Source organism: Dipodomys ordii, unplaced genomic scaffold (assembly GCF_000151885.1).
Source record: "Dipodomys ordii isolate 6190 unplaced genomic scaffold, Dord_2.0 Scaffold5, whole genome shotgun sequence".
NCBI classification, from domain to species: Eukaryota; Metazoa; Chordata; class Mammalia; order Rodentia; family Heteromyidae; genus Dipodomys; species Dipodomys ordii.
Window position 1 is genome coordinate 34,145,147 of NW_012267221.1, and position 27,848 is coordinate 34,172,994.

The 27,848-nt window shown below is 37.3% G+C and overlaps 1 protein-coding gene across 1 annotated transcript; it reads right to left on the minus strand.

Annotated features, from left to right (window-relative positions):
* Nucleotides 1-31: 31 nt before the first annotated feature.
* On the minus strand, nt 32-27,848 carry Zswim2 (zinc finger, SWIM-type containing 2). The gene is made up of 9 exons (XM_013028685.1): nt 27,681-27,848; nt 26,438-26,514; nt 24,836-24,876; nt 18,146-18,350; nt 16,740-16,991; nt 14,025-14,109; nt 12,291-12,403; nt 7,325-7,478; nt 32-775 (listed from the first exon to the last, which is right to left on the minus strand). Exons 1-9 carry the CDS (start codon nt 27,846-27,848, stop codon nt 32-34), a joined length of 1,839 nt encoding a protein of 612 aa, XP_012884139.1.

Consider the following 27,848-nt stretch of genomic DNA (forward strand, 5'->3'; position numbering starts at 1 on the left):
TACTATTTGTTTGTAAGGAGGGAGTCACAGGTCATCTTGGTGGAGGAATACATTTTTGTCTAAGTTTTTCCATGTCATTACTATGTCTTTTAGGCAAGTTAAGTTTAGTTGTAGTCCCATTGAGAGTAAGATGTAGATCCTCTGGAAGTAACATATTTGATCTCCTGTTTTCTTCTCTTGTTTTGATACCATGAATCCTGTTTGGCTTATGATTAATGCATTTACAGTCTTTGCCTACCTTTTGACTTTGACTGGTAATACATGTTTTGCTGTTAGCTGGGATTTTTATTCCATTGAGACATATGACATTCTCTTGAGTAAGGGATGGAAGAAATGTTTGATATGCTGTCTTCCCAAATGACCCAGTGGGTAAATCTTGAAAGTAGCTGGGGAAATGTTGGTTAACTTTATGTTCATGGATTAATTTTCTTGAATTTGTGTCATCTAATTTCACAGAGCATAGATCATCAATTGTTATGTTCTGATAGATATCTGATGGATTCTGAGGTGTGTTCAATTTTGGGGAATCACACTGAGGTATGCTAGGTAAAATTTCATATTTGCTTTGTTTTAAGACCAGTCTAGTGCCAGGAATAAAAAGCTTTAGTGATTCTTGCTTTGGCAGATGAATGATATCTAAGTTTGAAGAGTATGGATGTGCTTGACCAATCACAGCATTGCCTTTCCAGATTAAAGGGTTATATATAACTTGTCCATCAATAGGGCATGAATTGCACTTGTAGAGTAGCCACTTGTCGATGCATTTCCTATGAAACTTGAAACACAAGGTTATAAGTTATGTAGAGCTATAATTGTTATCTTTATAATTGATATTATTTAAGTTTTTCTAGTTTTGTAAGTATGTTAAAAGTATATAACAAAGTTGAAATGCAATTTTAACCAAGTTTTAAGAAAAAATAATGGTTATATGGAATCATCTCCATTTTCAACATTGAAATGCAAAACCTCTTATGGATATCTGTATTACTATAAATTTTGTTTAAAGCAATATTTATTCAAAATATTAATTTCATGCTTCTAAGAAATGAAAATTATTGCTGGTGCTTATGGCTCATCCCTGTATCCTAGTTACTCAGGAGGCTTGGAGCTAAGGTTTGCAGTTTGAAGCCAATCCAGGCATTACAGTCCATGAGATTCTCATCTCCAATTAACCACCTATAAAGGGGACATAAGCTGTGTGGTAGAGTACTAGCTTTGGGCAAAAAGCACAGGGACAGTGTGTAGGCACAAGCCCCGAATTCAAGCCCCACAACCTACAACAATAACAAAAAAAGAAAAGAAAAAAAAAGAAAAATGAAACCCATAATAACTTAGAAAGGAAAATTAGTCTGATGTTGAAGGGTTAAAGTTTTGAGGCAGTGACCACTTGTTTCTTGTTTCTAGCAGAGCAACACATGGTGGTAATCCAAACACCTGGTTGGTTGTGTGCCTTTATAAACCCTGCAAATCTTTAGCTCCGGGCTCTCCTCCTAGGCTCCGCTGTGTCAGAGTGTAGGACAAGGCCTGAGCTGCAGCCCGTTTAAATAAAACCTTAAAACAACTGTAAAGTCTGACTCTTGGTGGGTATAACATATTAGTGGGGGCTTGTCCGGGATCCCCCCAAAGCGCGCCCCCCCCAAGAACTCAGACTCCAAAGGTAAACCAACACTGTCTTTGTTAATTTGTCTTGTCCTGTCGTTTGTTTTACTTTCGTTTTCCTTTGTGAGGATGGCTGCTCAGATTCGTAAAGGGTTGTGGAAGCAGGCGTGCTTGCACAACAACCCTGGAGGAACTGGGTTCCTTGGAACCCCACCGTGTGAGTCAGGGTCCTTGGAACCACGCTGTGTGAATTGTGGGGTGGGGGTCGGTTTGGTGTTGGGCCGGAACTGACCAAGAAGGCCTCCTAATGGAGGCCCAACTTGCCCACTGTGGGTCTGCTCCTTCTGCTGTGGGGCGTGGGTGTGGAACCCCTCCTTGACAGGAGTCAGCGGACCAATTCGGGAGATCTCCACTTCGTAAGCTTTTTTTTTGTAACTGTCAGGACTGCATGTGTTTTGTTTGTACTGTTTATTGTTTTTTGGACTGTATGACTGATGGCACTGGAAACCATGGGCACCACTCCATCTAGCCCCCTAGACTTACAAAAAGAAACTGAGAAAGAGGAAAAGAAAAGATACCCTCCCGGTTTTTCAGGGAGATAACTTGGAAGAAGAAATGTTTCCTCCCCCATATTCCCCTTCCCAGGTTCCTTTTGCAGAGCCTGAGAATGATCAAGAGGAGGAGGGAGCTATAGAACCAGCAGCCGAACCCTCGGCACCTGTCCCTAAAGTTTCTGAGGGGCCAGTCACTCGAGGACGCCATGGGATCAACCCACTTTCTAATTCAGCTGTTTTTCTCTTACACACCGTAGGTCCTGTGCATGCAGATGATCAACAGCAACTCTAATATTGGCCATTTTCTACCAGTGATCTATACAATTGGTGCACCCAAAATGCCCCCTTTTCTGAGAAACCCCAGGATTTAATTCGTTTGCTTGAAACTATTCTCTTTACTCATCAGCCCATTTGGGATGATTGCAGTCAGCTTTACAGGTCCTATTTACCACCAATGAGAGAGATCGTATCTGAGAAGCGGCCCAGAAACATATCCCTGGCCCTACAGGAGTGCCCATCACAGATCCTGCCCTGATCGCTGCCTATTTTCCTGAGATCCGACCAAAATGGGACTACAATATGGTTGAAGGTAGGGAGCGACTCCTCGTCTATCGCCAGGATCTGTTGGTAGATCTCAAGGTGGCGGCTTGCTGACCTACTAATATGGCCAAGGTTTATGATGTTAGACAGGGAGGAAGTGAAAGTCCGGCAGCATATCTTGAGTGGCTCATGGAAGCTTTTAGTCAATATACCCCGTATGATCTTGAGACCCAGGAGTCGGCTCAGATGATTATGTTTGCCTATATAAATCAAGCTGCACCAGACATAAAGTGAAAGTTGCAGGCTCTAGACAGACTTGGTGAAAAGTCTATTAGGGATCTAGTAGCCGCAGCGGAAAAGGTTTACAAATAAGAGAGACAGAGGAGCAAAGACAGGAAAGGAAGGACGGAGAATGTGAAAATGAGCGTGAAAAGAGAGACTGGGCCAAGGAAAAGAGGCCAGACTTGTTGGACTCTTCACTATCGCATGCCGAGCATACCTGGTTCACAGACAGCAGCAGTTTCATTTAAGATGGAAAATGGTACGTGGGTGCAGCAGTCACCATGGACACTGAGATAGTGTGGGCAGAAGCACTCCCCCAGGAAATGTCTGCACAAAGAGCAGGACTAGTGGCACTAACGCCCTACAAATGGGAAAAGGGAAGAGACTAAATATTTACACGGACAGTCAGTATGCTTTTGCCACTGTGCATGTCCATGGAGCCATTTACCAAGAGAGGGGGCTGCTGACAGCTGAGGGAAAGGCTATTAAAAACAAACAAGAAATTTTGAGCCTCATCCGGGCCATATGGGAACCAGTAAATATTGCCATTATGCACTGCCCTGGCCATAGAACTGATTCTATAACCAAAGGAAATAACTTGGCCAATGAGGCACCTAAGGAGGCAGCCCTCCAGCCCAGAGCAGAAGTACTGACTCTAGTACTGACTCACGAGCTTTGCTTCCTGAGCCTCAGTACTCCCAAGAAGACTTGGAGTGGATAAAGAAAATTCCCATGGCCTATAAACCCCTGGACAGAGAAGGAAACAAAGACTGTGGTGAGGGGAAACTTACCTTGCCACAAAGATTGAGCAAGGGGATTCTTAAGAGAATCCATTGGGTCTCTCACATGGGAACCCGAAGAATGCAGGACTTGCTCCGACACTCAGAAGTAAAAATTAGGCAAGGAAATCAACTCATTGAGGACATTGTTAAAAATTGTAAAGCCTGTCAGCTCACCAATGCCTCCAATCAACCGGTTACAAAAGGAGCTCGCCTCCATGGAGATAGGCCAGGTGTGTATCGGGAAGTAGACTTCACAGAAATTAAAACTGGAAAATTTGGATGTAAATATTTGCTAGTTTTTGTAGACACCTTTTCAGGATGGGCCAAAGCCTACCCAATAAAGCATGAGTCCACGAACGTCGTGGCTAAGAAGATCCTGGAAGAAATCCTACCCAGGTATGGCTTCCCATCCACCACTGGGTTGGACAATGGACCAGCCTTCATCTCAAAAGTAAGTCAGGGAATAGCCACAGCACTGGGGACGGATTGGAAATTGTACTGTGCTTATAGACCCCAGAGTTCAGGGCAGGTAGAAAGAATGAATCGGACTCTAAAAGAGACCTTAACTAAATTGGCCTTGGAGACTGGCACAGACTGGGTATCGCTCCTTCCTTTTGCCCTGTTTGGAGTAAGAAATTCACCCTATCAGCTTGGACACCCTCCACCCATTATCCCTATCCTTCAGACTCAATTGCTTGCTGATTTGGATGATACTGAATTTCTGTGTAAGCTTGACTATTTACATCTGGTGCATAAGAGGATGTGGCCCTAGCTTAGAGCATTATATGATTCTGCTTCTATTCCTACCCCCCCCCCATTTGTTTAAACCAGGGGACTGGGTGTTTGAAGGAACAACTTGGGATCTCTGGAACCATGGTGGAAGGGACCTTACATGGTACTACTGGCTACACCCACTGCCCTTAAGGTGGATGGCATTGCTTCTTGGATTCACTGCTCCCACACCAGACCAGCTGACTCCTTTGCCATGGACGACCGTGGAGAAACATGGGAAGTCTCCAAGCATCCTACCCAACCACTACGCATATGCCTCAAGAAAAGAAAAATGAACTGATTATTATTGTTTAACAATATGGCTAAGGTCAGAGAGGGACTATACCCGTTCAAGATCAAGAGCTGTTGGAGTTTAGTTTTAGGCCAGAGCCACAAGATTTTGTCCCAGGACCATAAGTTAAGAGGGGGAATGAAGGGTTAAAGTTTTGAGGCAGTGACCACTTGTTGCTTGTTTCTAGCAGAGCAACACGTAGTGGTAATCCAAACACCTGGTTGGTTGTGTGCCTTTATAAACCTTGCAAATCATTAGCTCAAGGCTCTTCTCCTAGGCTTCGCTGTGTCAGCGTGTAGGACAAGGCCCTAGCTGCAGCCCATTTAAATAAAACCTTAAAACAGCTGTAAAGTCTGACTCTCGGTGGTCTTCTTGGTGGGGGTCCTGTGACCTGGGTATAACAATGTGAAATAATTCACACTTTTGGTAATAAAAGGAACTATCAGCCATCTTAAGGATGAGTCTACAAATGTTTACTAAAATAATTTTATTTCAAGAAATACTTGGCTATCGAGTAATTGTGTGTGTGTGTGTGTGTGTGTGTGTGTGTGTGTGTGTGTGTGTATTTATAGTAATATTAGGTCAGGGCCTGGGCAATGTCCCTTAGCTTTTTTCCCCTCAAGACTGGCTCTCTAATACTTGAGCCACAGCTTCATTTTCAGCTTTTTGGAGATTAAGAGTTTCGTGGACTTTCCTATGCAAGCTGACTTCAAACTGTGATCCTCAGATCTCATCCTCCTGACTAGGATTATAAGCATATGAGCCACTGGTACCTGACCAAAAAATACTATATTTTGAGTCCAGTAAGTTCATATGAAACAATTAACTGTCAATTTAGGCATTTCTGTTGCATCTAAGGAGCTGTAAGAATAACTAGATAAATGTTAGTGTTCCACAGGATTTTTCTTTTCTAAATATCAGCAAAATAGATAGAATAGCCAAACTCAGCCATTTATCTTCCTTAGGTACTATGACAGAAATGAGTTTTTGTTTTCATCTGCAGGCATTTTATTTGAATTATAAGACTGAATTATAAGGCTGGTACTTTTATAAAGAGTTTTGCTTAAAGGTGCTTTGTTTCATAAGGTCAGAAGCTATATAATAATGCACTTCTTGTCCCTTCTTTATAATAATATACTTCTTATTTCTCTTATTACAATAATATACTTCTTATGTCCCATTTTCTATCTTCCTCTCAAGGGAGGAACCAATGCAACAGTGATATTCACAAGACAATATGTTCGAAATAATCTGTACAACTCAAAGGGGAGTTGGGGGAGGAGAGGGAAAGTGGGAGAAAAATGAAGGAAGAGGTAACAAGTTTGACAAGAAATGTGCTTATTACTTTACTCATATAACTATAACTCCCTAGTGCATACACTTGACAATAAAAATAAAGTGTAGCTAATAACTTCAATTTTTAACATGAGACAATTTATACTCTACTGTCAAAATAATGTTTTCAATGAGGCTATGGCAGAAAAGTCTAAACTCTATTTAACAACACATTAACTAGAAACCAATAAGAAATGTTTTCTACCTTTCAAGACTTTGAAATCTAATTATGTGTAACTCAATTATAAATTTTAATAAATCAACCAATTTTAACTGCTGTCTGTATTCAGGAATAGGAGATCATTCTATCATTTTACACACTGCAAATCCCATTGGGATTAGTAGTAACTATGATACTGAATCAATTTTATCTTTGTCATTGTTGAATTTCTCATAGATCCATAATGCCAGACACTCAGACTTTCATTACCTGAATTTGAAGCATGTTTAACTTATAGTATAATTTTGGGGAATAAAATATATTGGGCAGATTTTCCCTTTTATGCAATTACTTTTGTTTTATTCTTATAAACCTGGTAAGATAGGATGAGTGAGTAGATAAGAAAGGTTACTTGGCATATTGTGCATTCACAAAGAATGTTAATAATCAAACACTACTTCTATAAGACAAACTCTCATTCAGAAAATTTACAGTTTGTCACACATTTTCCTATTGATTCTATACCATTCCTTTCCATAGGCAGGAATAATTTTGCAACATGACTTTACTATTCTAATTCATTAGCCTGGCAGAAATATTTCAAATTAAATAAATTTTCAATCTGTATGTTCCACTCAATTGAAAACTGTTTAGGACATTTTAGAAGCTATGAATGGAAACAAGGTGACATCTTTACAAAATAGTTTCAAAAAATCACAGTAACATTTGACAGCATTAATGTTTATGTTATTGATCTGGCATTTAGCAGCTCAATTTTGAAGCCATTTGTATGTATTCTATGATCCAATATTGACACTTGTTTGTTTTTGTAGCTCTGAACATTTCTATGAGAAATGAATCTTAATAAATCAGACCATATTGAATATACTCTGGGACAGCTTTCTAAACTTCTCTATACAGGTGCAGGCAAAAATATGTAAGAAGAAACAAAAAGTCACTACACCTTGGCTTGACAGTGCAAGTTGAGTGAAGCTGGTGTGACTTTTACCTTATGAGTACATGGTAGTAGCCTTGTTTGTTGTCCAAGAAGAAATGATTTTAGACAAAGTCGACATTGGTACCCCGGTGCAAGCAGTTTACTTTTTTTTGTAACTAACTGGAGAGGCAGTGACTTCACAACATCTTTAGGTGTGTAAACCTGGCTGAACAGAAGCAAGCAGAAATGTGACTGTTGATATGGGATTACAGATGTGGAGGTAGCATCAGCTCTATTATATATATCATGCACTGAACACAAAACTTCTTTGAACCAAAGATAGTCTCATATATTATCAAATTTAAAAAGTGTATCAATTCTCAAAATGATAAACTTCATAAAGGGCAAAGATTGACTTCACAACATAATGAGAATTTTTAAATTTGTACTTGAATGTCAATAAAATAAGATCCTGATACAAAAAACATTTTCCTTCCTTCTTCTAATTTTAATTTTCTTTGGGTTGGTCATGGGGCTTGAACTCTGGGCTTGGGTGCTATCCCTGCGCTCTTCAGCTCAAGGTGAGCGCTCTACTGCTTGAGCCACAGCGCCACTTCCGGTTTTCTAGTGGTTTATTGGAGATAAGGATCTCACGGACTTTCCTGCCAGGGCTGGCTTTGAACCATGATCCTCAGATCTCAGTCTCCTGAGTAGCTAGGATTATTGGCGTGAACCAACGGCGCCTGGCTCTTTCTTCCATTCTCTGTCTCTCTCTGTCTGTCTCTCTCTGTCTCTGTCTCTCTCTTCTTTCCTCCCTTCCTCTCTTCCTCCCTCCCTCCCTTTTTCTTTCTTTCTTTTTCTTTTCTTTCTTTTCTTTCTCTCTCTCACTCTCTCCTGCTCTCTTCTCGCTCTCTCTCTTTCTTTCTATCCTGGAGCTTGAAAGTGCTTGGACATTGTTCCTGAGCTTTTTAAACTCCACTTTTTGCTTTTTGGGTGCTTGATCAGGGATAAGAATCTCATGGACTTTTCTGCTTGGGCTGGCTTTGAAAACCTCAGATCTCAACCTCTCAAATAGCTAGAATTATAGTCATGAGCATTGGTGCTTGGCCTCAAAATGATGAGTACATACTGAAGTTACTTTACTCTGAGGCAATATTTAGACATGTGATTAGGAAAATACAATCCAACTTGCTGTGTTAACTCATAGAAAGTGAGGGGCACAGTATGCCACTGTGGTAAATTGGTAGATCATAATCTGTGATGAAATTAATTTTCCTGTGGGGTGTTCCCTTAGGACAATAGTATTAGATGATATTCACATAAATCTGAGAAGACTGAATGACAATAAAGGTGAATAAACTGTGAATTAGCTGATATTTGCTGCCATTAAAACTGGTAAAATAGGTATTAAAAATAAATGTTTGGCTAATGTCAGAATTATTTATTTGAATTATAGTATTCATAAGTTATTCAGAATAAAGATTCACAAATATTGTCTATGAAAGTTCACATTTTTATTTCAATTATATCTCCACAATACTACAAAACTGCTTCCACCAATGCCATCTAATTTTAACAGTCAATTTCAGCATTCAATACTAAAAATAGTATCATACTGTTATCCATAATATTTATTGTTTACTTTTTATTCCGAAAGATTCCATTTTTTACTCCATTTTGTCTGCCTAGACAAAATATTTTCTCTCCCAAACTTCCAACCCTATGTCTTCTAACCCGATCCTTAGTTACCCAATTTATCCTAGTAGGTGGAAATGTGATGCCCAGCTAGAAGAAGGAGACTGAGGCTTGTTTTATGTACATAAGAGCGCTCTTTTCCTAAGAGTGTAGTATATGCAGGGGGCATGGGCTGTGTGTTTACTGGGACTTGAGGAGAAATGTAACATGTGTGAGCGTTTTTAGGTATGTATGATGTGTGGGTGTATTACATGTACATTTATACATTTGGTGAGAATAAGCATAGTTTTTGGTTAATTGAATGTGTTAAAATATTTTGATTTTATTTAATTTTATTAAATTTCTTTTATATGTGTTTTACAACATATGTATTTTATTTTATTTAGTTTTTGCCAGTCCTGGGGCTTGAACTCAGGGCCTGGGTACTGACCCTGAGTCTCTGTGCTCAAGGCTAGCATTTTACCACTTGAGCCACAGTGCCGCTTCCAGCTTTTTCTGGGTAGTTTACTGGAGATAAGAGTCTCAAGGACTCTGCCTGGGCTAGCTTTGAACTGTGATCCTCAGATCTCAGCCTCCTAAGCAGATAGGATTAGAGGCATGAGCCACCATCACCCAGCTGCAACATATAATTTAATAATATACAACATGTAACTTTTATATTTTTTATTGTGAAGATACTGTACAGAGCTGTTACAGTTACATGAGTAAGGTAATGAGTACATTTCCTATTGAGCATTGTTACCCCCTCCTTTGTTTTAACCTACCATCCGTTTCCTCCCCACCTCCCCAACTCCTCCCTCCCCCATACCCCAAAGTTGTAAAGTTTATTTTTAACATAATGTCTTGTACATCTCATTGTTACAATGGGTCAACCTGTATCCTTGTTTCAACATTTTCTTATTTCCCTTGCCCTCTCCAAATTAGAAAAATGTGTATACAAGATACAGGGCACTGGAATCAAATACAGTGAAAAAAGGGGTTATACCATGGGGGAAGAACATACAAAAGAAGCAAAAAAAAATCACATAGTATATTAAAAACAACAGTGACAAAGATTAAAATCTCTTGTGTCCCTATCTTGGGGTTCATTTTGATTAGCATCATCTTATATGGGCATATGTACATAGCTTTTGACCTTCTCTGCTTGTCCTAGACATATACTAGTTATTGCAAATAAGGGAAACCATGGGACCTAGGATTTTTTGGTCTGTGTGTATAAATAAATAAATATATAAATATATAAAACATTTTCTTGATTCATTGATCTACTGAGGGGCATCTGGGTTGGTTCCATATCTTAGTTATGGTAAATAATGCTGAGATAAACATAATTGTGTTGGAAACTTTAGTATGGTCTTGTCTGTGATAATTTGGGTAAATGCCCCAAAGTGGGGGAGCTCTATGTGTAGTCTTTTGAGGAACCTCCATACTGCTTTCCAGAATGGTTGAACAAGTTTACATTCCCACCATCAATACAGTAGGGATCCCTTCTGTCCACATCCCCTCCAGCATCTGTTGTTATTAGAGTTCTAACTGAGGTAAGCTGGTATCTCAATGTTGTTTTGATTTGCATTTCTTTTATGGCTAGAGAAGTTGATCATTTCTTCATGTGTCTCTTGGCCATTCTTATTTCCTCTTCAGAGAAGTTTCTCTTTAAGTCTTTAGCCCACTTCCTAATTGGATGGTTGTTTCTTTGAGGCTGTGTTGTTGAGGGACTTAATTTTTTGATATTTAATTTTTTGAATTTTAGATATGAGACCTTTGTCTGTTGTATGGCTAATGAAGGAAGATCTTCTCCCAATCTGTGGGCTTTCTATTGATCTTACTAGCTATGTCCTTTGCCATGAAGAATCTCTGCAGTTTCATGCAATCCCATTTGTCCAACCTTTCTTTGATTTGTTATGTTTCTGTGTCTTTATTAAGAAAATTTCTGCCTGGCCAAGGAGCCCTAGATTTTCTCCTATTCCTTCCTGTAATGTTTTCAGGTTGTCTGCTTTGACTCTGAAGTCTTTAATCAATTTATAGTTGATTCTGGTGCAGGGTGATATATAAGGATCTAGCTTTAGTTTTCTACAGGTGTTTAACCAATTTTGCCAGCATCATTTACTGAAGAGGCTGTCTTTCTTTAATTCTATTGCTTTTTTTTGGGGGGGGGGTCCGGTCGTAGGGCCTGAAATCTGGGCGAGGGCACTGTCCCTCAGCTCTTCAGCTCAAAGCTAGCGCTCTACCACTTGAGCCACCGCGCCACTTCCAGCTTTTTTCTTTTTTCTTATGTGGTGCTGAGGAATCGAACCCAGGGCCTTGGGCATGCAAGGCAAGTGCTCTACCACTGAGCCACCTTCCCAGCCCTAATTCTATTTCTTTAGCTCCCTTATCAAAGATTAGATAGCCATAAGTCTAGGGGTTCATTTACTGGTCTTCAGTTCTATTCCATTGGCCCTCAGGTCTGTTCTGTGCCAGTACCAAGCTGTTTTGATTACTATAGCTTTGTAGTAGAGTTTGAAATTTTGATTTTGATATTCTTCTAGCACTATTCTTTCTGTTAAGGATTGCTTTTGCTATTTGGGGTCTTTATTTTTCCATGTGAATTTTTGGATTGCTTCTTCTATTTCATTGAAGAATGAGGTTAGGATATTGATAAGTATCACATTAAATTTGTAGATAGCCTTTGGCAGTATTTACTTTTCTTTAGTGCTTTCCTTATTCATTTGATAAAAATCTGGAGGACTATGCACACTATACAGCCAGGTGGTGTTCTAAAGGATGGACTCTTCCTTGCACTACCCTGTACAGCAATCCAAAGACAGAAGAGAAGGTGGAGAGGAAGCCACCTCCTTCTCTCAGCGAAATGTTACAAAGGCAACTTCCTCTCTATCTTTTCAAAATTGACACTAGTTTTGATTTTATACTTATTAGATGATTAATTGATTACTGATTATTATTTGATTACTAATTATTAAGTCATTATTTGATGACATTCCTACACTTAGTAAATCTGATGGGGCTAATGCTGAACAATAGATGTTAGTTGAATATTTAATGTGTATAACATTAAACTTCACAGTAAAAAAAAAAAAGCTCGTATGAGGTTGGCTTTGTACAATCCATATTATAAGATGAGGAAATTTTGCAGAAGGAACTGAAATAATCAGCCAAAAAGCCACAAAAAGACCATGTGGTTGGGCTTGGGTTGGATTCAGGCAGACAGAGCTAGTCTTGCTCTTCACTTGTGTGCTATGATGTTACCTATTGCATAACAATTGCTCAATAAATATGAGAGTACATATCACTGGTATAAGATCCCAAATCCTATGAAGAAATAAACTCTTTATGAAAACCTCACCTTTTCTTTTCTTGAAATTGTGGCACTGTTTCTTCTACCTCATTTTTACCATCTAGACATTTTACATCATCCTGTGATGTTTTTTCTAGTAATTTCCATCCTTGGTTTCTCTTCTGAAATAAGCGAAAAGTAGATGTTTGTTTGCAAATTATGGAAAGTTGTATTTTTTATTTTTCTTTTTTTTTTTCCAGTCATGGGGCCTGAACTCTGGGACTGGGCGCTGTCCCTCAGCTCTTCCTCTACCACTGGAGCCACAATGCCACTTCCGGCTTTTACTGCTTATGTGGTGTTGAGGAATCGAACCCAAGGCCTCATGCATGCGAGGCAAGCACTCTACCACTGAGCCACCTTCCCAGTCTGAAAGTTGCATTTTATAGATTAAAATTGGTAGACTATATCAGTAGCAATAATAGGGGGAATATCTATTAACTTAAACATTATCTATTTTAACACCATTATAAATTATATCTGTGGGGCTCATGCAGTGATGCATAATTCTTACAATGGCATTACTTTTACGTTTTTTAAATTGTGGGTAGAACAGAGGGGTGATGGTACATGTTTTAACAATCAGCTACAATCCATCCCTTTCAGTTTTTAAATTTTGAGTTAATCTCAATTGCATAGGGTAGCCTCAAACTTGAGACCTTCCTGCTTCCGCCTGCCGTGCAGCCCGGCTTGCCACCACACTTAGTACTTTGTAAGGCAAAGACATTACTGGTAAATGTGGATGTGGTATCTTGTAACAAGAAAAAGATGACAGCATTGCTCAGAATCACAAAACTTTTTAAAAAATTGGTCATGGGGCCTGGGTTGTTGTCTCTGAGCTCTTCAACTCAAGGTGAAAGCTGTACCACTTAAGCCATAACATCACTTCTGGTTTTTTGGTGGTTAATAGGAGATAAGAGTGTCACAGACTTTTCTGCCTGGGTTGGCTTTGAACTAGGATCCTCAGATTTCAGCCTCCTGAGTAGCTAGGATTACAAGCATGAGCCAACTACCAAAACTTTTAAGGTGTGTAGTTGAAATGATCTCCCTGATTTATTGTTGTTAGTATAAAAAATTTTAAGAGAGAACCATAAAGGGTAGTCAGCAATATTACTAAAAGCCAGCCTTTAAGTTTACGATCTTTTAAAGCAATCTCCAAGTGTGAGGACTATAGTTTCTATTCGTAGTATTTATTTATAATATCATCAGATGCATGCTATTGTGTTGCATTTTATGAATCACCAGTGTAAGAGCTGGTAGCCTTGTGTATCCCTCTCAAAGAGTTCTAAGAACATGCACTTAGATTTTATCAAGAAGCTAGCTGGGTGTGCTGCTGGCTCACCCCTGTAATCCTAGTTATTCAGAAGACTGAGATCTGAGGGTTTCCGTTCAAAGGTAGCCAACTAGAAAGTCTATGAGAGTCTTATTTCCAAATGATCACGCGCACGCGCGCGCGCGCGCGCACACACACACACACACACACACACACACAAGACAAGCAAAGGTTTGGCTCAAGTGATAGAGCATTAGCCCTCAAGTTGAAAAGTTCAGGGATAAGTACCTAGGCCCTGAGTTCAAGGCCATGACCAGCAAAAATAATAAATAAATAAAAAATAAATAAATAAGGTAAAAAATATCAAGAGGTTGAATTCTAGAGTGTTATTGACTCTTCATCTTCATAGATTTACTTAGTATTGCAACAAGACCAATACCGAGACTGTATTAGGTTCAAAATGGATAGCTTACCTCGCGAAATGTGAATGTGTGAGAAAGATGAGAGCAGTCGTCAAAGCACTCCTGGCACAGGTGATATTCTACACATTCACTACACCTGAAAGTTCAACAAATCAAGACATTTAAGGAAACAATGTCCAATTATTGCCATTTTTTGGTGAAAACTTTTGAGGCCAGCTTCTGAGAACAATACAAATATTGATATTTGCCCATGACAAATGACACTGTGCATTACTTTCCCCATACTGCTGTAAAATGGACCATAAGTCCATCAGTTTAACCGACACAAACATAGTATTTTACAGTTCTGTAGAAGTCTGCCCAAGCTACATTGCATATCACAGGCGTTAGGAGAGAAGAGTATGATAGAAAACAGAAGATGATAGGATAACAGAATATTCGTTTTCTTCCAACTGAAGTTGCCAACAAGCCCGAGCCCCAGCCAGAGCCAGAAAGCTTTGACGCAGATGTGATTTCCTTTGTTTGAACCACTGGCTTGATTTCTTGGAAGAAGGGAGTGTGAAAAATTGGAGGTCCCTAGTATACTAAAGGGAAAGCCAAAGGCATAGGTGGTGGTGTTCCACTTTCAGTATGGACCTCTGAGCAGAGCCCCTTTCCCCAGGCAGAAATGGAAATGGGGTGTGGTCAGGCAGAGAGAGAACCTGCATCTTGAACACAGGGATCCAGAGAATGGTACAGTTGACCTTTGTGTTTTCTTTCCAGAACTTTTCCCTCTCCTCTCACTTCCACACACATACTAAATCCCAAATAGGTCCAGTCTCTACTCTTAGGTTTAACTTAGGAATAGAACCCAAGCTCTTCAGTATGGCAGGGTAAGTTCTTGATGATTTGATTTCACGTTTACAGATGTTCTCTCATGCCATGAATCCTACAGCCCCAGTGCCTTCACTTAGGCTAGTCCTACCACTTACAGTGTATTTTTCTCCAATCTTTATGTTTCTTTCTCAGAAACTTGTCCTGATTAGTCTACCTCCTCTTACATGGTGTCCTTATTACCCTCTTCATCTGCTCTCAGAATTACTCCTTCAATGTGTCTTACAGAACCAGGTTGCAAGAAATAGACTGGTTTATCTTGTTAAGTGAGGATATCCTCCTTCCCAGACCTTGGCTGCTTGCTTTGAATACCTTAACTCCATCTGCCATCTTTCTTCCCCTATGACCTGTAGCCTGACATTCAGGCTTTGGACATAAAGTTGTGGGAAAATTTGGGAGACTGTTATTTTGCCTACCACATACCTCTTCCTTATTTCCTTAGTTCTCCGACTAAATTTGCTTTGAATTATGTCTATGTCTTTCTCTAAGTTCCTATAGGATCTACAGCCTATTAGATGTTCTGTTTCTTGATTAGCAAGGGTTACATTCTGGAAAATGGAATTATATTTCCTTTCTCCTCCCAAGGAATGGAAAAAGATAACTACCCAACTAATATCAATAAAAACTACTGATAAATTAAGAAAAAGGTAACTTCATACTATAGTTTATATCATTTATAGATTTTGCCACTAGCCAAAGATTTTAATTTCTTGCTGTAGAATTCATCAAAAACCAAAACCTTGAGCAGCAGTCAAATGAGGTCATCTTCTAATTTAAATTATTAAAGAAGGCTATTTTCATGAGAAATAAAGAAAAATCTGCCTGAGACATTTTAGAAGTAAGTGCTAATTTATTCATTGTGACTATTTATAGACACAGGGAAGAGTCTTAACATCAAAGAGTCAAAGCAATGTTGCAATTTATCATTGTATGCTAGGCTAGATGAAGTTAAAAATCTCTATTCACTGGAACATAATGTATACAGTTAAAAAAATCTAACCTAAACTATAAAATAGTGGTATCATAAATCTCTAAAGAGGGAAATCTTAGAGACTTTCTAGTTTATTTTGCTTTCTATTTAACATATTCTTAAAACAAAAATATTTTCTCAGTCTGAAGATTGTCAGGATTTGAGGAAAGTTGGAGTTACAAATTTTGCAAGTAGTCTTTAATTTGAGGAAATGGGATGAGATACAGATGAGTAACTGCCAAACTCCTAGAGGAAAAGTAATGAGAAGGTATTCTCATCAGAGAAGTTAAACAGTGGGTTAGGGATAACATATTGGAAAATGAACAATCCACCAGGACAGGAAAAAATACTCAGATAATAACTTATTTAAAATTTCATAATAAGGGATATTTCATTAAGGATATACCGTTTCTTAGCCCTAGCAATTAATATTTACTCTGGTTAATTGTGGGATAGTTTGGGTGTATTAATAAAAGCAGCAAACCCTTTTTGATCTAGTAATTATCTTGCTGAGTAAAGACTGAAATGAAATGAAACGTATTTATTACAATTTGGAGTAAGAGGAAAGTGATGAAAAATTATGTCATTCTAGTTAATATCACTTTGCATTAATACATGAGTTTTTGGTAAAGACCTCATTGGCTGACCAAAGAAATTTACTCACTGTGATCCTAGAAACTCCAGTAGGCCAAAGCAAGAAAGCCTGTGCTAGACTGTGTAGGATGGTGATATATCATACTCAACTCTTGTAAAAAGAAGATAAAATAAAGTCTCTTATTTGGAAATATTAAATAAGCTGTCATTGCCTAGGCAAATACTGGGTATGAAGGAAGAAGAAAGTAGGACAAAGAATAGTACTCTAATAGTCAAAGTTTTGTAAGGGTAAGAAAAAATTGCATGTAATTTTACTGGGTGCCACTTACTTGTAGCATGTCCCCTCAATTGGAAACTGTTTGCAGTTATTGCATGGAATTCCAAGGTGTTTGCTTAGTGGTTCTTTCTCAGCTGCAGCCACAAGTTTGCTAGAGTTTTGGAATTCCTCCAAAATAACATTTAGTGGAGCAAATTCTTTCCTGCACAGAGGACATTTTAGCATGGCAATTTTGGATGGCACATCTTGGTAGTTAGCTAAGATCTTCATGCATTTTATGTGAACACTATTGCCACAGCCAAATCTATCAAAAAGAAAATGCAAGTTTACCATCTTCACACAGAAAAGTTTTATATATATATATATATATGTGTGTGTGTATATATATATACATATATACACATATATTTTGTATACACTTGTATTTATGTAAATAACATTACTAATATTTTGCTTCTGTATAAAAGTAGACTCAACTGGGTCTGGGAAGGTGGCTCAGTGGTAGAGTGCTTGTCTTGCATGCATGAGGCCCTGGGTTCAATTCCTCAGCATCACATAAGCAAAAAGAAAAAAGCCGGAAGTGGTACTGTGTCTCAAGTGGTAGAGCATTAGCCTTGAGCTGAAGAGCTGAGGGACAGTGCCCAGGCCCAGAGTTCAGGCACCATGATCGGACCCCCCCCCAAAAAAGTAGACTCAACTGATTTTACATATATCACTTGATTATAAACTCTCACACACAGAGAAATCTATCTATGAATCTATGAATTTGGTTTATCAGCATTCCAAACATAAACTTTTTCCTATTCCAATGCCTGTTTTTCTAAAAAGTATATTGCATCTGAAAATGCACAGGAAATGACTGGTAGGAAGAAAGGTGTTTGAGAAATTAGTTAACCTTACAATATACATGGAAGAAACCACATGAAAAAAGCAGCTTGTATGAAAATTGTAATAAGTAATCAGGAGAAAAATAGTGGAAAAGTTCGGTAGCACATTGACTACTCAATTTCAAAGTTAAACTTAAAAATACCCTGAACTTGAATCTCTCAATAAATATTCTTGCATAAGTAAAAATTTCAACTATTCAGGTTTGAAGATATAATTTAAACAAAACCTAAAGATAATTTAAAAATTGTAAAGTAAAATGATCTTCATTTTCAGACAACTATTTGTAACTATTACCTTCAAAATGCAGCCCAGAAGTCTTTAAAGAACAGATATGTGTTTTATGTTAGGAAACATAAAACAGGAAAAAAGTACAAAACAACCATAGCTAAAGCCTCCCCTCCCGCTCCCCGCCCCCAATCAATGTATAAGAAGCTCAAGGATTCCTGTCCAGCTTGCTTTGAACCATCACCTCAGATCTCAGCCTTCTTAGTAACTAGGACTTCAAGTGTGAAATACTGGCTCTTGGCAAGTTTTCATAAGTTTTAGAATCCAAGGACAAAAGTCTCTCACCTGCAGAAGGTAACAGGAAGCTTTTTCTCTAAAAGCACCTCTTGACAAATGGAGCAGATATCCTCGGAGCCAATGTCCCTCTGAGCCAGGGACCCATCTTCCTCTTCTTCTGTCACGGCACTTCTCTGTAGGGGAGTAGGGACTTGATGTATCCCTCGCAGCAAGTCATTTATTTCTCCTTCCAGAAGACCCAGCTGGAAAGCAACTAGTGAAAAACAACAGCAACAAAGCCCCTCAAAGTATTAAAATTCAGTGGAAGAATTAGAAGTATAGACATGTAATAAGATGGAATTAAGTCAAAAGAATTTTCCTTCATGTATCAGGAAAAGTATTTGTTGGATTGTCCTTCTGACATTGATCCATGTCTTTGTGTTCCTTTCAGAGCTAAAAGGTCAGAAAGGAGTCACTTATAAAAAGAGAAAAAAAAAGAATGGAAGTTACCTTTTATGTGCTGAAGAAAGTCAGTGCACACAGTGCATTTATGGGTAGATATCAAAATCATGTTTGGGGTTGGAGATTGAACTCAGTGGAAGAGCACTTGCCTAGCAAGTATAAGGCCCTGAGTTTGGTCCTCAGCTCAATATATATATATATATATATATATATACACACACACACACACACACACACACACACACACATATATATATGTATCTATATACGTGTGTATATGTATATATATATATACACACACACACACACATATTAGAAAAGAAGCTGTCAATGGCTCACACCTGTAATCCTAGTTACTCAGGAGAGTGAGAGCTAGCATCAGGGAAGGAAAGTCTGTGAGACTGCAATCAACCACCAAAAAGCTGCAAGTAGGGCTGTAGCTCAAGTGGTAAAGCCCTAGCCTTGAGCAAATAAAGCTAAAGAATAGTGCCCAGACCCAGGCCCCCGGCTCACTAGTACCAGCACACAAAAAAAAAAAAAAGAAAAAGAAAAAAGAAAAAAAAGCAATGGGGACACAAGTACATAAAGAAAAAAATGGTATCTGATTGTTTATATTTGCTAGATATGTACATAAATGAATGAGTAATAGGAGAAGAAAACTGTACCTATTTTCCTCTATATACTTTGTATCTTTGACAAGTGCCCTAGAAGCATGTTATTATGCTTGTTTCTTGTCTTTCTTTCTTCTTTCTTTCTTTCTTTCTTTCTTTCTTTCTTTCTTTCTTTCTTTCTTTCTTTCTTTCTTTCTTTCTTTCTTTCTTTCTTTCTTTCCTTTCTTTCTTTCTTTCTCTCTCTCTCCCTTTTTCTCTCTCTCTCTCTTTCTTTCTTTCTACACATTTTGTCAGTAGTGTTCAGAATAATTTGTTAGGCAGGGTATTGCCGTACTCTTGGGATGTGTAGTCTTTGAATTCTGAATTTCTCCATTCTGATGTCCTTATAAATAATTATGCTCTAAGAGCCCATATTTTAATTAGAATATTCTAAATCCTTATTTCTCTGGCCCATTCATATGCTCCTTCCTGCTTCCCTCCTCTTCTTCCTAACACGGTAATTTAAATAAGTAGTCTAAATAAGTCCTCTAAGTTCAATTCATCTTATATTCTTTAATATGTATATGTGTTTAGTAAGTACTTTATTACTTGGAAGATAAAGAAAAACCCTAGAAATGACCCCAGTTTAAACACTAAAAAAAATGAAAATGTCATAGTTGTATTTCAATACTGAAACCTCTATTCCTTGTCTGAGGAGGTATGGCAGGTGGGAGGGTATCATATTTTAATTATCCATTACTTTAGGGAGGAGGACTATTTATCATACAGACACAGAAACATCTGTTCTCTTAAAAAAAAAGAAGAGCAGCGTGAATAACAAAAGATTTTGCTTTGGTAATAAAAATTCTTTAAGATAGAAGAAATACTTAAAAATAAACATGAATAGGAGAAGCTGTCTGGAAGCAGGTTTTAGATAGATTTATCTATCTGTCTTTTATTTTCTGACCTTGAAAAAATTGTACAATTTAAAATTTGAAATATCCATTGAACTGTCCAGTGCTTCTAGAAACTATTCTAATATAAAATAAATAAATTAGAAAATAAAAGGAAGAAACAAAGCCTTATGAAATTATTTTGGGAAAATTAATGCATGAGACTGAATATTCTGAAAGAGACGATCAAGGCAGCTTACCTTGTCTAACATCACTAAGTGCTATACAAAAAATAGAGTTTAGCCTATAATCCTAGCTACTCAGGAGGCTGAGCTCTGAGGATAGCAGTTCAAAGCCAGCCCAGGCTGTGAAAGTCTGTGAAACTCTTATCTCCAAGAAACCACCAAAAAACCGGAAGTGGCACACCATGACTGACCAAAAAAAATATTTTAATATATAAATATGAGGCAAATTAAATTTTATTCAGTGACAGTTTCATTCAGATTTCAACTCATTTTGACAGGAATGAAATTTTAAAGTCTGTTTTCCGTTACTTTCTTTTCTGTTTATATTCTTTTATGTGTGGACTATATTTTGGTTGTATTTTTGGATGAAAGAACAAATTTGTCTTAAAGCTTATAGAGATTATGCTTCTTTGAAATGCATTCCTAAGCTTATTTTATCTATTCATTTATTACATTTTGCTATTTGATTTTTGTGTGCTATTAAATCTATTTCTTTCCTTTTATTCATACTTTTAATCCTTTAAAAAATTGTCTTTTTTTTTTTTCCAGAGTAGTGGTACCCTTTCTAAGGGTTTTCTCCTGGTTGTTCTATTGTTTTAAATTCCTTGTCATGGGAACAATGTGAGGTTGTGTTGGTATAAGTAGGAGGGTAGTATTTGGGTTGAGTGAATTTTTTTTCGTATTGCCATTCAGTTGTCTTAATGAGTTGTGAAAATATTTTCTTTCTTTCTTTGTTTGAGTTAAAATAGAAATGAGCTAGTAACACCAGAGAAAACTTTCTAAGTACTTTATTTTTGTATTTAAAATCATTCCTATATAGGAATGTTATGTGGATGGGAGAATGGAAACTACTTTTTATTTGTTAGAGATGAATAGATTACTATGATTTTTAACAAGTTTTTTTATTGTGGAAATACTGTATACAGAGGGGTTACAGTTACATGAGCAAGGTAATGAGTGCATTTCTTATCAAGCATTGTTGCCTCCTCCTTTGTTTTTCCCCTACCATCTCTTCCCTCTCACCTCCACAACTACATCCTCCCCCCCCCACCTAAATTGTAAAGTTCATTTTTCAACAAAGTGTCTTCTACATCTCAGATTATTGTGATTTTATATCTGGCATTCTTCTCATTTTACATGACTTAGCCTTTCATCCTAAAATTATAAAGATATTTTATATATCTATTTTCATTAGTGATAAATATGGATGCAAAACTCAAACTGAAAAAAATTCTAGATTAAAATAAAATCTAAAAAGTATTGATATATTTTTTAAATTATTGTAAGCCAGCAAAAGTGGCTGAAAGATGAATTTGACAATTCATATAGAAAACAAAAATAAAAATTTTAAGGTGTATATCCCCAAAATCTGATTAAAGATGCATATACAAAGTATATAAAAATAGAAATACATTAAAATTTAGCTTAATCATGAAAAAAATTAAATTAATTTTTAAACACTTATTCAGTGGAAGACTTACTATTGGTGTTTCTAAATTATACAGGTTAGATAGTATTGAAAATTAAAATGATAGAGATTCTCTGATAAAAGCAGAACACAGTATTCTAATAGACTATCTTGACACAGTATGCTGATGGCTCATGCCTGTAATCCTAGCTACTCAGGAGGCTGAGATTTGAGCATTTGAAGCCAGCCTGACAAGAAAGTCTGTCAATAAGCTACCCCAAAAAGCCAGAAATGGAGCTGTGGTTCAAGTCATACAGTGATAGCTTTGAGAAAAAGAAATGCTCAGGGACAGAGTCTGGGCACAGAGTTCAAGCCTCAGGCTGGCACACATATACACACACTAAAGTTAACTGTATAGATGCTGGGAAGGTGGCTCAGTGGTAGAGCGCTTGCTTTGCATGCCTGAGGCCCTGGGTTCGGTTCCTCAGCACCACATAAGCAAAAAGAAAAAAGCTGGAAGTGGTGTTGTGGCTCAAGTGGTAGAGCACTAGCCTTGAGCTGAAGAGCTGAGGGACAGTGCCCAGGCCCAGAGTTCAAGCCCCAGGAGCGGACCCCCCCCCAAAAAAAAAGTTAACTGTATATGAGAATTTGAAACTATTTCCTTTAATGTGAGCTTTATTTTATCCATAAATAATTTAAAAAAGAACAGATGGTGTCTATTGCTTATGGTACTTAGAAGAAATTTATTAGGTGATAAATTTAGGGTTGTTAGGAATACATTTGTGGGAAAAAGAATGCTCAGCATTCCCAAACTGATGTTTTCACAATAAAATTCTTTTATAATTGCCTTGGTAGGTTTTCATAAAAGAAAATAGAATTTTAGGTTTCTTATCTACAACAATAGAATATAAGTTATTGTTGTAGGCTCCTTTTAGAAGAGTATCTGATGTAGAGAACATACTTTCTCCATTAGTAATAACATGCCCTTTGCACTTAAATATAATCTTTCCAGCTTCTTTGCCTTATTTTTTTTTAATTTTATTTTATTTGTGAACATGCTGTACAGAGGAGTTACAATTACATGGGCAGGATAATGCGTACATTTATTACCAAGCATTGCAGCCTCCTCCTTTGTTTATCCTTCACATCCCTTCCCAGCCTCCCCCCTCCCCCCAATCCCAATCCTTCTCCTTCCCCCCCCTTCCCCCCCCCCCCCCCAACCGACGTTGTAAAGCTCGTTTTGGACATGACAACTTGTACTTCTCATTGTTGCAACAGGTCCACCTGTATCCTTAAACAACTGGTTTTTCCCCATCTCCTCCACAAGTTATACTGACATCAAATATAGTGAAAGCAGGGGTTATACTGTGGGGGAGGGACATACAAACAAAAAAAAAATAATCTTATAAATGCGTTAGAAACATATGCATGAAAGAAAAAAAGATTAAAATACACATCTAACGGTTCATTTTCCTGACATCACATTATCTGACCTTTTCCGCTTGACTCATTATATGCTTGCTTTAGCTTTCATTTTAAACAATATCGAGATCATTAAAATGTCTACTTTTGACTTTATTGTGGATTATGATGGCATTGTCGGTAACTGCGTTGTATAAATAGGATTCTCTGAAGCAGAAGTATTACTAAATGTTATCTTAGTTAACTAAGGAGTTAACACCTAACACCTCTCCTTAATATAACTATGGGAAAATTTTATTTTAACTAACATTTTAATTAATTTTACTCATAATTTAAATTCAGTAGGAAGTATACAGTTTCAAAATTAATATATAGAATTGTAAATACTTAAAACATTCCCTACTCATGTTAGCAAAAAGAATAGTTTTCATCTGCAAGTAATGGAAAGGGAAATACAACATAAAATATAACATATGAAGTTGCTGTTTTAGGATGCATTTTTTTTTTTGGTCTGTCGTGGGGCTTGAACTCTGGGCTTGGGCACTGTCCCTCAGCAATTCAGCTCAAGGCGAGTGCTCTACCGCTTGAGCCACAGCCCTACTTCCTAGACTCTGCAATTCTTAAGTGTATCTAGTGGGTTAAACCAACCGCAGGTAACTCTCATAATGACAGTATTATTACAAAATATGTTAGCGTAAATACATAGAATAAAACTATTTTCCTCCTTTATTTTTTGCGGACACTGAAATTTAATATTCTGCCACTATGTCAAAAGTATGGTAAGTACTTGTGACATAAAAACTACTTTCATCTTTAATAGTGCCAAGTGCACCAATATAATAAACTATACCTCCTTAAATGGTTCATTTCTAATGAAGCAGAGCTAACTACCTTGTGTAAGATAGCTCATTTTGGATTGTTTTTAATAATCTGATTTTACTCAAGAAGACCTATGTATTTGTAGGTCTTTTACTCTTCCCAAACAAATTTAATCAGAAAGCATTTTTAAATGAAATTATGTGCCATGCTTTTTTAGATGTAAAAAGTGCACTTAGTTTACAATTTAAAAAGTTTTAGATACAAAAAACACTGTAATTTTTTGCTGAAAACATGGAGAGCATCATTATTGCTTACTATTTTTTGTTAGCATACATTAGCCCAAGGGGGAATTAGTTGCAGTTATTCCACAAATGCATACAGAATACTTTGAACAAGTTTACCCCCTTAGAGGGAAATCTTTTTTCTATTTTAAAAAGCTGGCTATTGATTTATCGCTGTTTTTTTCAAGCACCTTTAACTTCGATTTTAAAAATGGCATATGCTTTGTTAAGAAAAATATCCACATTTTTTCTTTTCATTTCTTTTTGCCTCTCCTGGGGCTTGAACTCAGGGCCTCGGTGCTGTTTGTCCCTGAGCTTTTGTGGACCAGGCTAGTGCTCTATGACTTTGAGCCATGGCTCAATTTCTGGCCTTTTGGTAGTTAATTGGAAAAAGAGTCTAATGGATTTCCTTACTTGGGCTGATTTTGAAATGTGATTCCCAAATCTCAGCCTCCTGAGTAGGTAGGATTATAGGCTTGAGCTCCCAGCACCTGGCTCCAACTTTTTGAAATATAACTAATTGGGAGAGAGCTAGTTAAAAGATTGTCTAGAAATAAACACAAAAATTCAGAATATGTTTAGAATTTAAAAATTATATTTGCTAAGTTCAAATTAAAAAATGAAATACTAAAAACTTACATTCATGGTTCCTTGGGAGCTTGAATTTTTTCAACAAGACCCTAATATTAACAAATAGAAAAAAATTAAAGCACTTTTACATAGGTCAAAATGTTTCAAAAAATTTTTTTATTGTGAGAATACCATACAGAAGAGTTACAATTACATGGGCAAGATAACAAGTACATTTCTTATCAAGCATTGCTGCCTCCTCGTTGTTTCCCATTCCCATCCCTTCCCATACTCCTCCCCTCCCCCCACTCAATCCCCCCCCCAAAGTTGTAAAGTTTGTTTTTTGACATAACGACTTGTAAATCTCATTGTTGCAATGGGTCCACCTGTATCCCTAGTAAAACGATTTGTTTTTTTTTCCCTTCCCCTCCACAAATTATACCTACATCAAAAACAGTGAAAGTATGGGTTATACTGTGGGGGAGGGACATACAAAGCAACATAGAAATCATCTTATAAATATGTTAGAAACAATTGCATGAAAGGAACCCACCCCCCAAATTTAAATACTTATCTTCATTCCCCTGACATCAACTTATCTGACCTTTTCTGCTTGACATATACTAGTTATTGCAAATAAGGGAAACCATGGGACCTATGTTTCTTTGGGCCTGGCTTACTTAATATAATTTTTTCCAAGTCTTTCCATTTCTTAACAAATGGGGCAATGTCATTCTTTCTGATGGAGGCATAGAATTTCATTGTGTATATATATACCACATTTTCTTGATCCATTATTTACCATAGCTAAGATATGGAACCAACCCACATGCCCCTCAGTAGATGAATGGATCAAATTTTTGTAGATTAGAAAACTATGGGATTTGCATTGTTGAAAGTGTTATGAATAAGCCTAATCACAATGTAAATAGATTGTGACATGAGAGGGAAATTTCAGATTTGAATTCTTTGAGTCCTGACTTTACCTCAAATCAAACATTCATTGAAAAAAAAGCATTTTAGAAACTTGACCAACATAAGCTAGCATGGATATTTCTATACCTATAAGTGGAAACAGAATACTTGATTTTGAGAAAATGTGGTTTTAGAGAGAGAAAAATTTGAAAGAACAGTAATGCCCTAGAATGAACCACAGAGCTATCAGTGGTATGAATCAAGGTTGTTTTTTTTTTAGCTTTTTTAAAGTTATTGATAGATTTCACAGTTGAGTACATAGTGAGAATATAGAAATTGTTTTCTTTCTATTAAAAACATTATTATGAAATCTTTTCAAATTAAAGTTGTTTGCAGTTTTCAGAATGAAATAAAATACCAAAGAAAATACCGGTAAATTATGGCAATCTTAACTTTATATCTTCCTAACACTAAATTTATTTAGTCTTCCTTTGTTCAAAACACAAAAAAGCAAATTATGTGACATATCAAGCTGATTTCCTGTGAAGATTTTATTAAAAAGTCACTTCTCAACTGAGTGTGTCTGAGGTCTTTCATCTTAACTAAGACAAAAAGTCAAAAAAATAGATGGATTGCTGTCCAGGTACACACCTGGGTAAGAAGTGAGACGTGATTCCTTAGTAGAGCTCCTGTATAGCAAATCTGAGACCAAGAGTTCAAGCCTCAGTACTTCCAAAACAAAAGAAAGTCACTCACCAGCATATATGTTTACATAGTTCCTGTTCTTTCAGAAATGTGGAACAATCACAAACATGAGGATTTCCTAGAAAAACCTTTGAAAGAAAAATAAAATGCCAGTTAATCTTTAGAGTTATAGCAAAACTAAGTTGACATGTATCTAGATTAAAAGAGATTTGAAGTGGCAATTTGGGCTAGGTGACTCCAAACTGATTTTATTACTGACCAGAATCTACCGGAGAATTTTAACTGTTGACACTGAATTCCAGGCTAATTTTTCACTTCTTATTCTTGGCCTTGTTTATTGCCTTATAAATAAAGACACTTTTTAAATCACCTGTGCTCACCTAAAAGTAAACCTAAGTTTAAAATCTGTACCTCTCTAAATGGTTAATTTCGGACAAAATTTACCCTGGAGTGAAGCTAAATACTATTTGTAATGTAGTTCACTTTAGATTTTTTTTTTAAATTTCAAATTTAACTTCATTTAAGAGAACTAATTTTATACAACCAAGACTACATAAAAGTTGACTAAATTCAGTATGTTTTATAAGGAGCAAAATAAAAGGTGTTGTAAACAAGCAGTATCCAGTACTATAAAACGTGTGGCCCTATCTTCATATGTTCTATATCCACCACTAGGAGGTGTCGTGGAGGCTGATTTTGGACCTATGAGAATGAAGTGTAAATATAAAATATTCTTTGGTCTTTGAGTAAAACAAAAAAGGGAGTCTTATTCATTAAGACCTTTCCAAAGCCTCCCCATTTAAACTATAGTTTCATGGGGCCTTGCTATTGATTTAGAATAAGGAAACACTGACATTTATTTAGCAAATATTTACAGTATGTCAGCAGATTGTAGGATTTTTCCATTTGTTTGATTTAGAGGGCTAGTGACTGCTAACTAGGGATCCATAATATGCATATTGCAAGCTAAATATTTGTGTACAATCTCTGACATTTTGAAGCCTTAAGATTAAGGGCCACCATTGTGTAACATTGGGGTGTAATTCAAAGCCCTAACGTCCAACAAAGAAACTTTCCTGGTAAATACTATTTCCCTCTGTTATTTACACATTTTTCGAAGTCCGGGGAACAGGGGAGGATGTGTCTTTGGATTTAGACAGATAGGGTTTTCAGGGGCTATGAGCGTGGCTAAGCCCACAGTTGGTTCTGGGGAAAACCAGAGAGACCCTGCTGGTGTTGAGGGAAGGGACTGGGGCAGAGGCAAATGGGGAGGGGGGGGGAGTGCTGTTTTTACTCGGAAATTCTTGGTTTCTGGCTCTTCCTCTCTCAGCAGGAAACCGGTGGGTCCCATCTCTCTCAGAAGATAGATGCTGCTATTCAGAGCCTGGTCTTGTTGCCAGCTGAGGCTGTCGCTCAAATGTCTTCGCCTTTCAGAGGCCTTAGGGCCTCTGGGGCGAAGCAT

Coding starts and splice junctions, on each gene's coding strand:
- Zswim2 (XM_013028685.1), bottom strand. CDS start 27,848: ATGCTTCGCCCCAGAGGCCCTAAGGCCTCTGAAAGGCGAAGACATTTG. Junction 24,877..26,437: donor CTATGTAAACATATATGCTG/GTGAGTGACTTT, acceptor TGTTAATATTAG/GGTCTTGTTGAAAAAATTCA. Junction 12,404..14,024: donor ACACATTCACATTTCGCGAG/GTAAGCTATCCA, acceptor CGCTTATTTCAG/AAGAGAAACCAAGGATGGAA.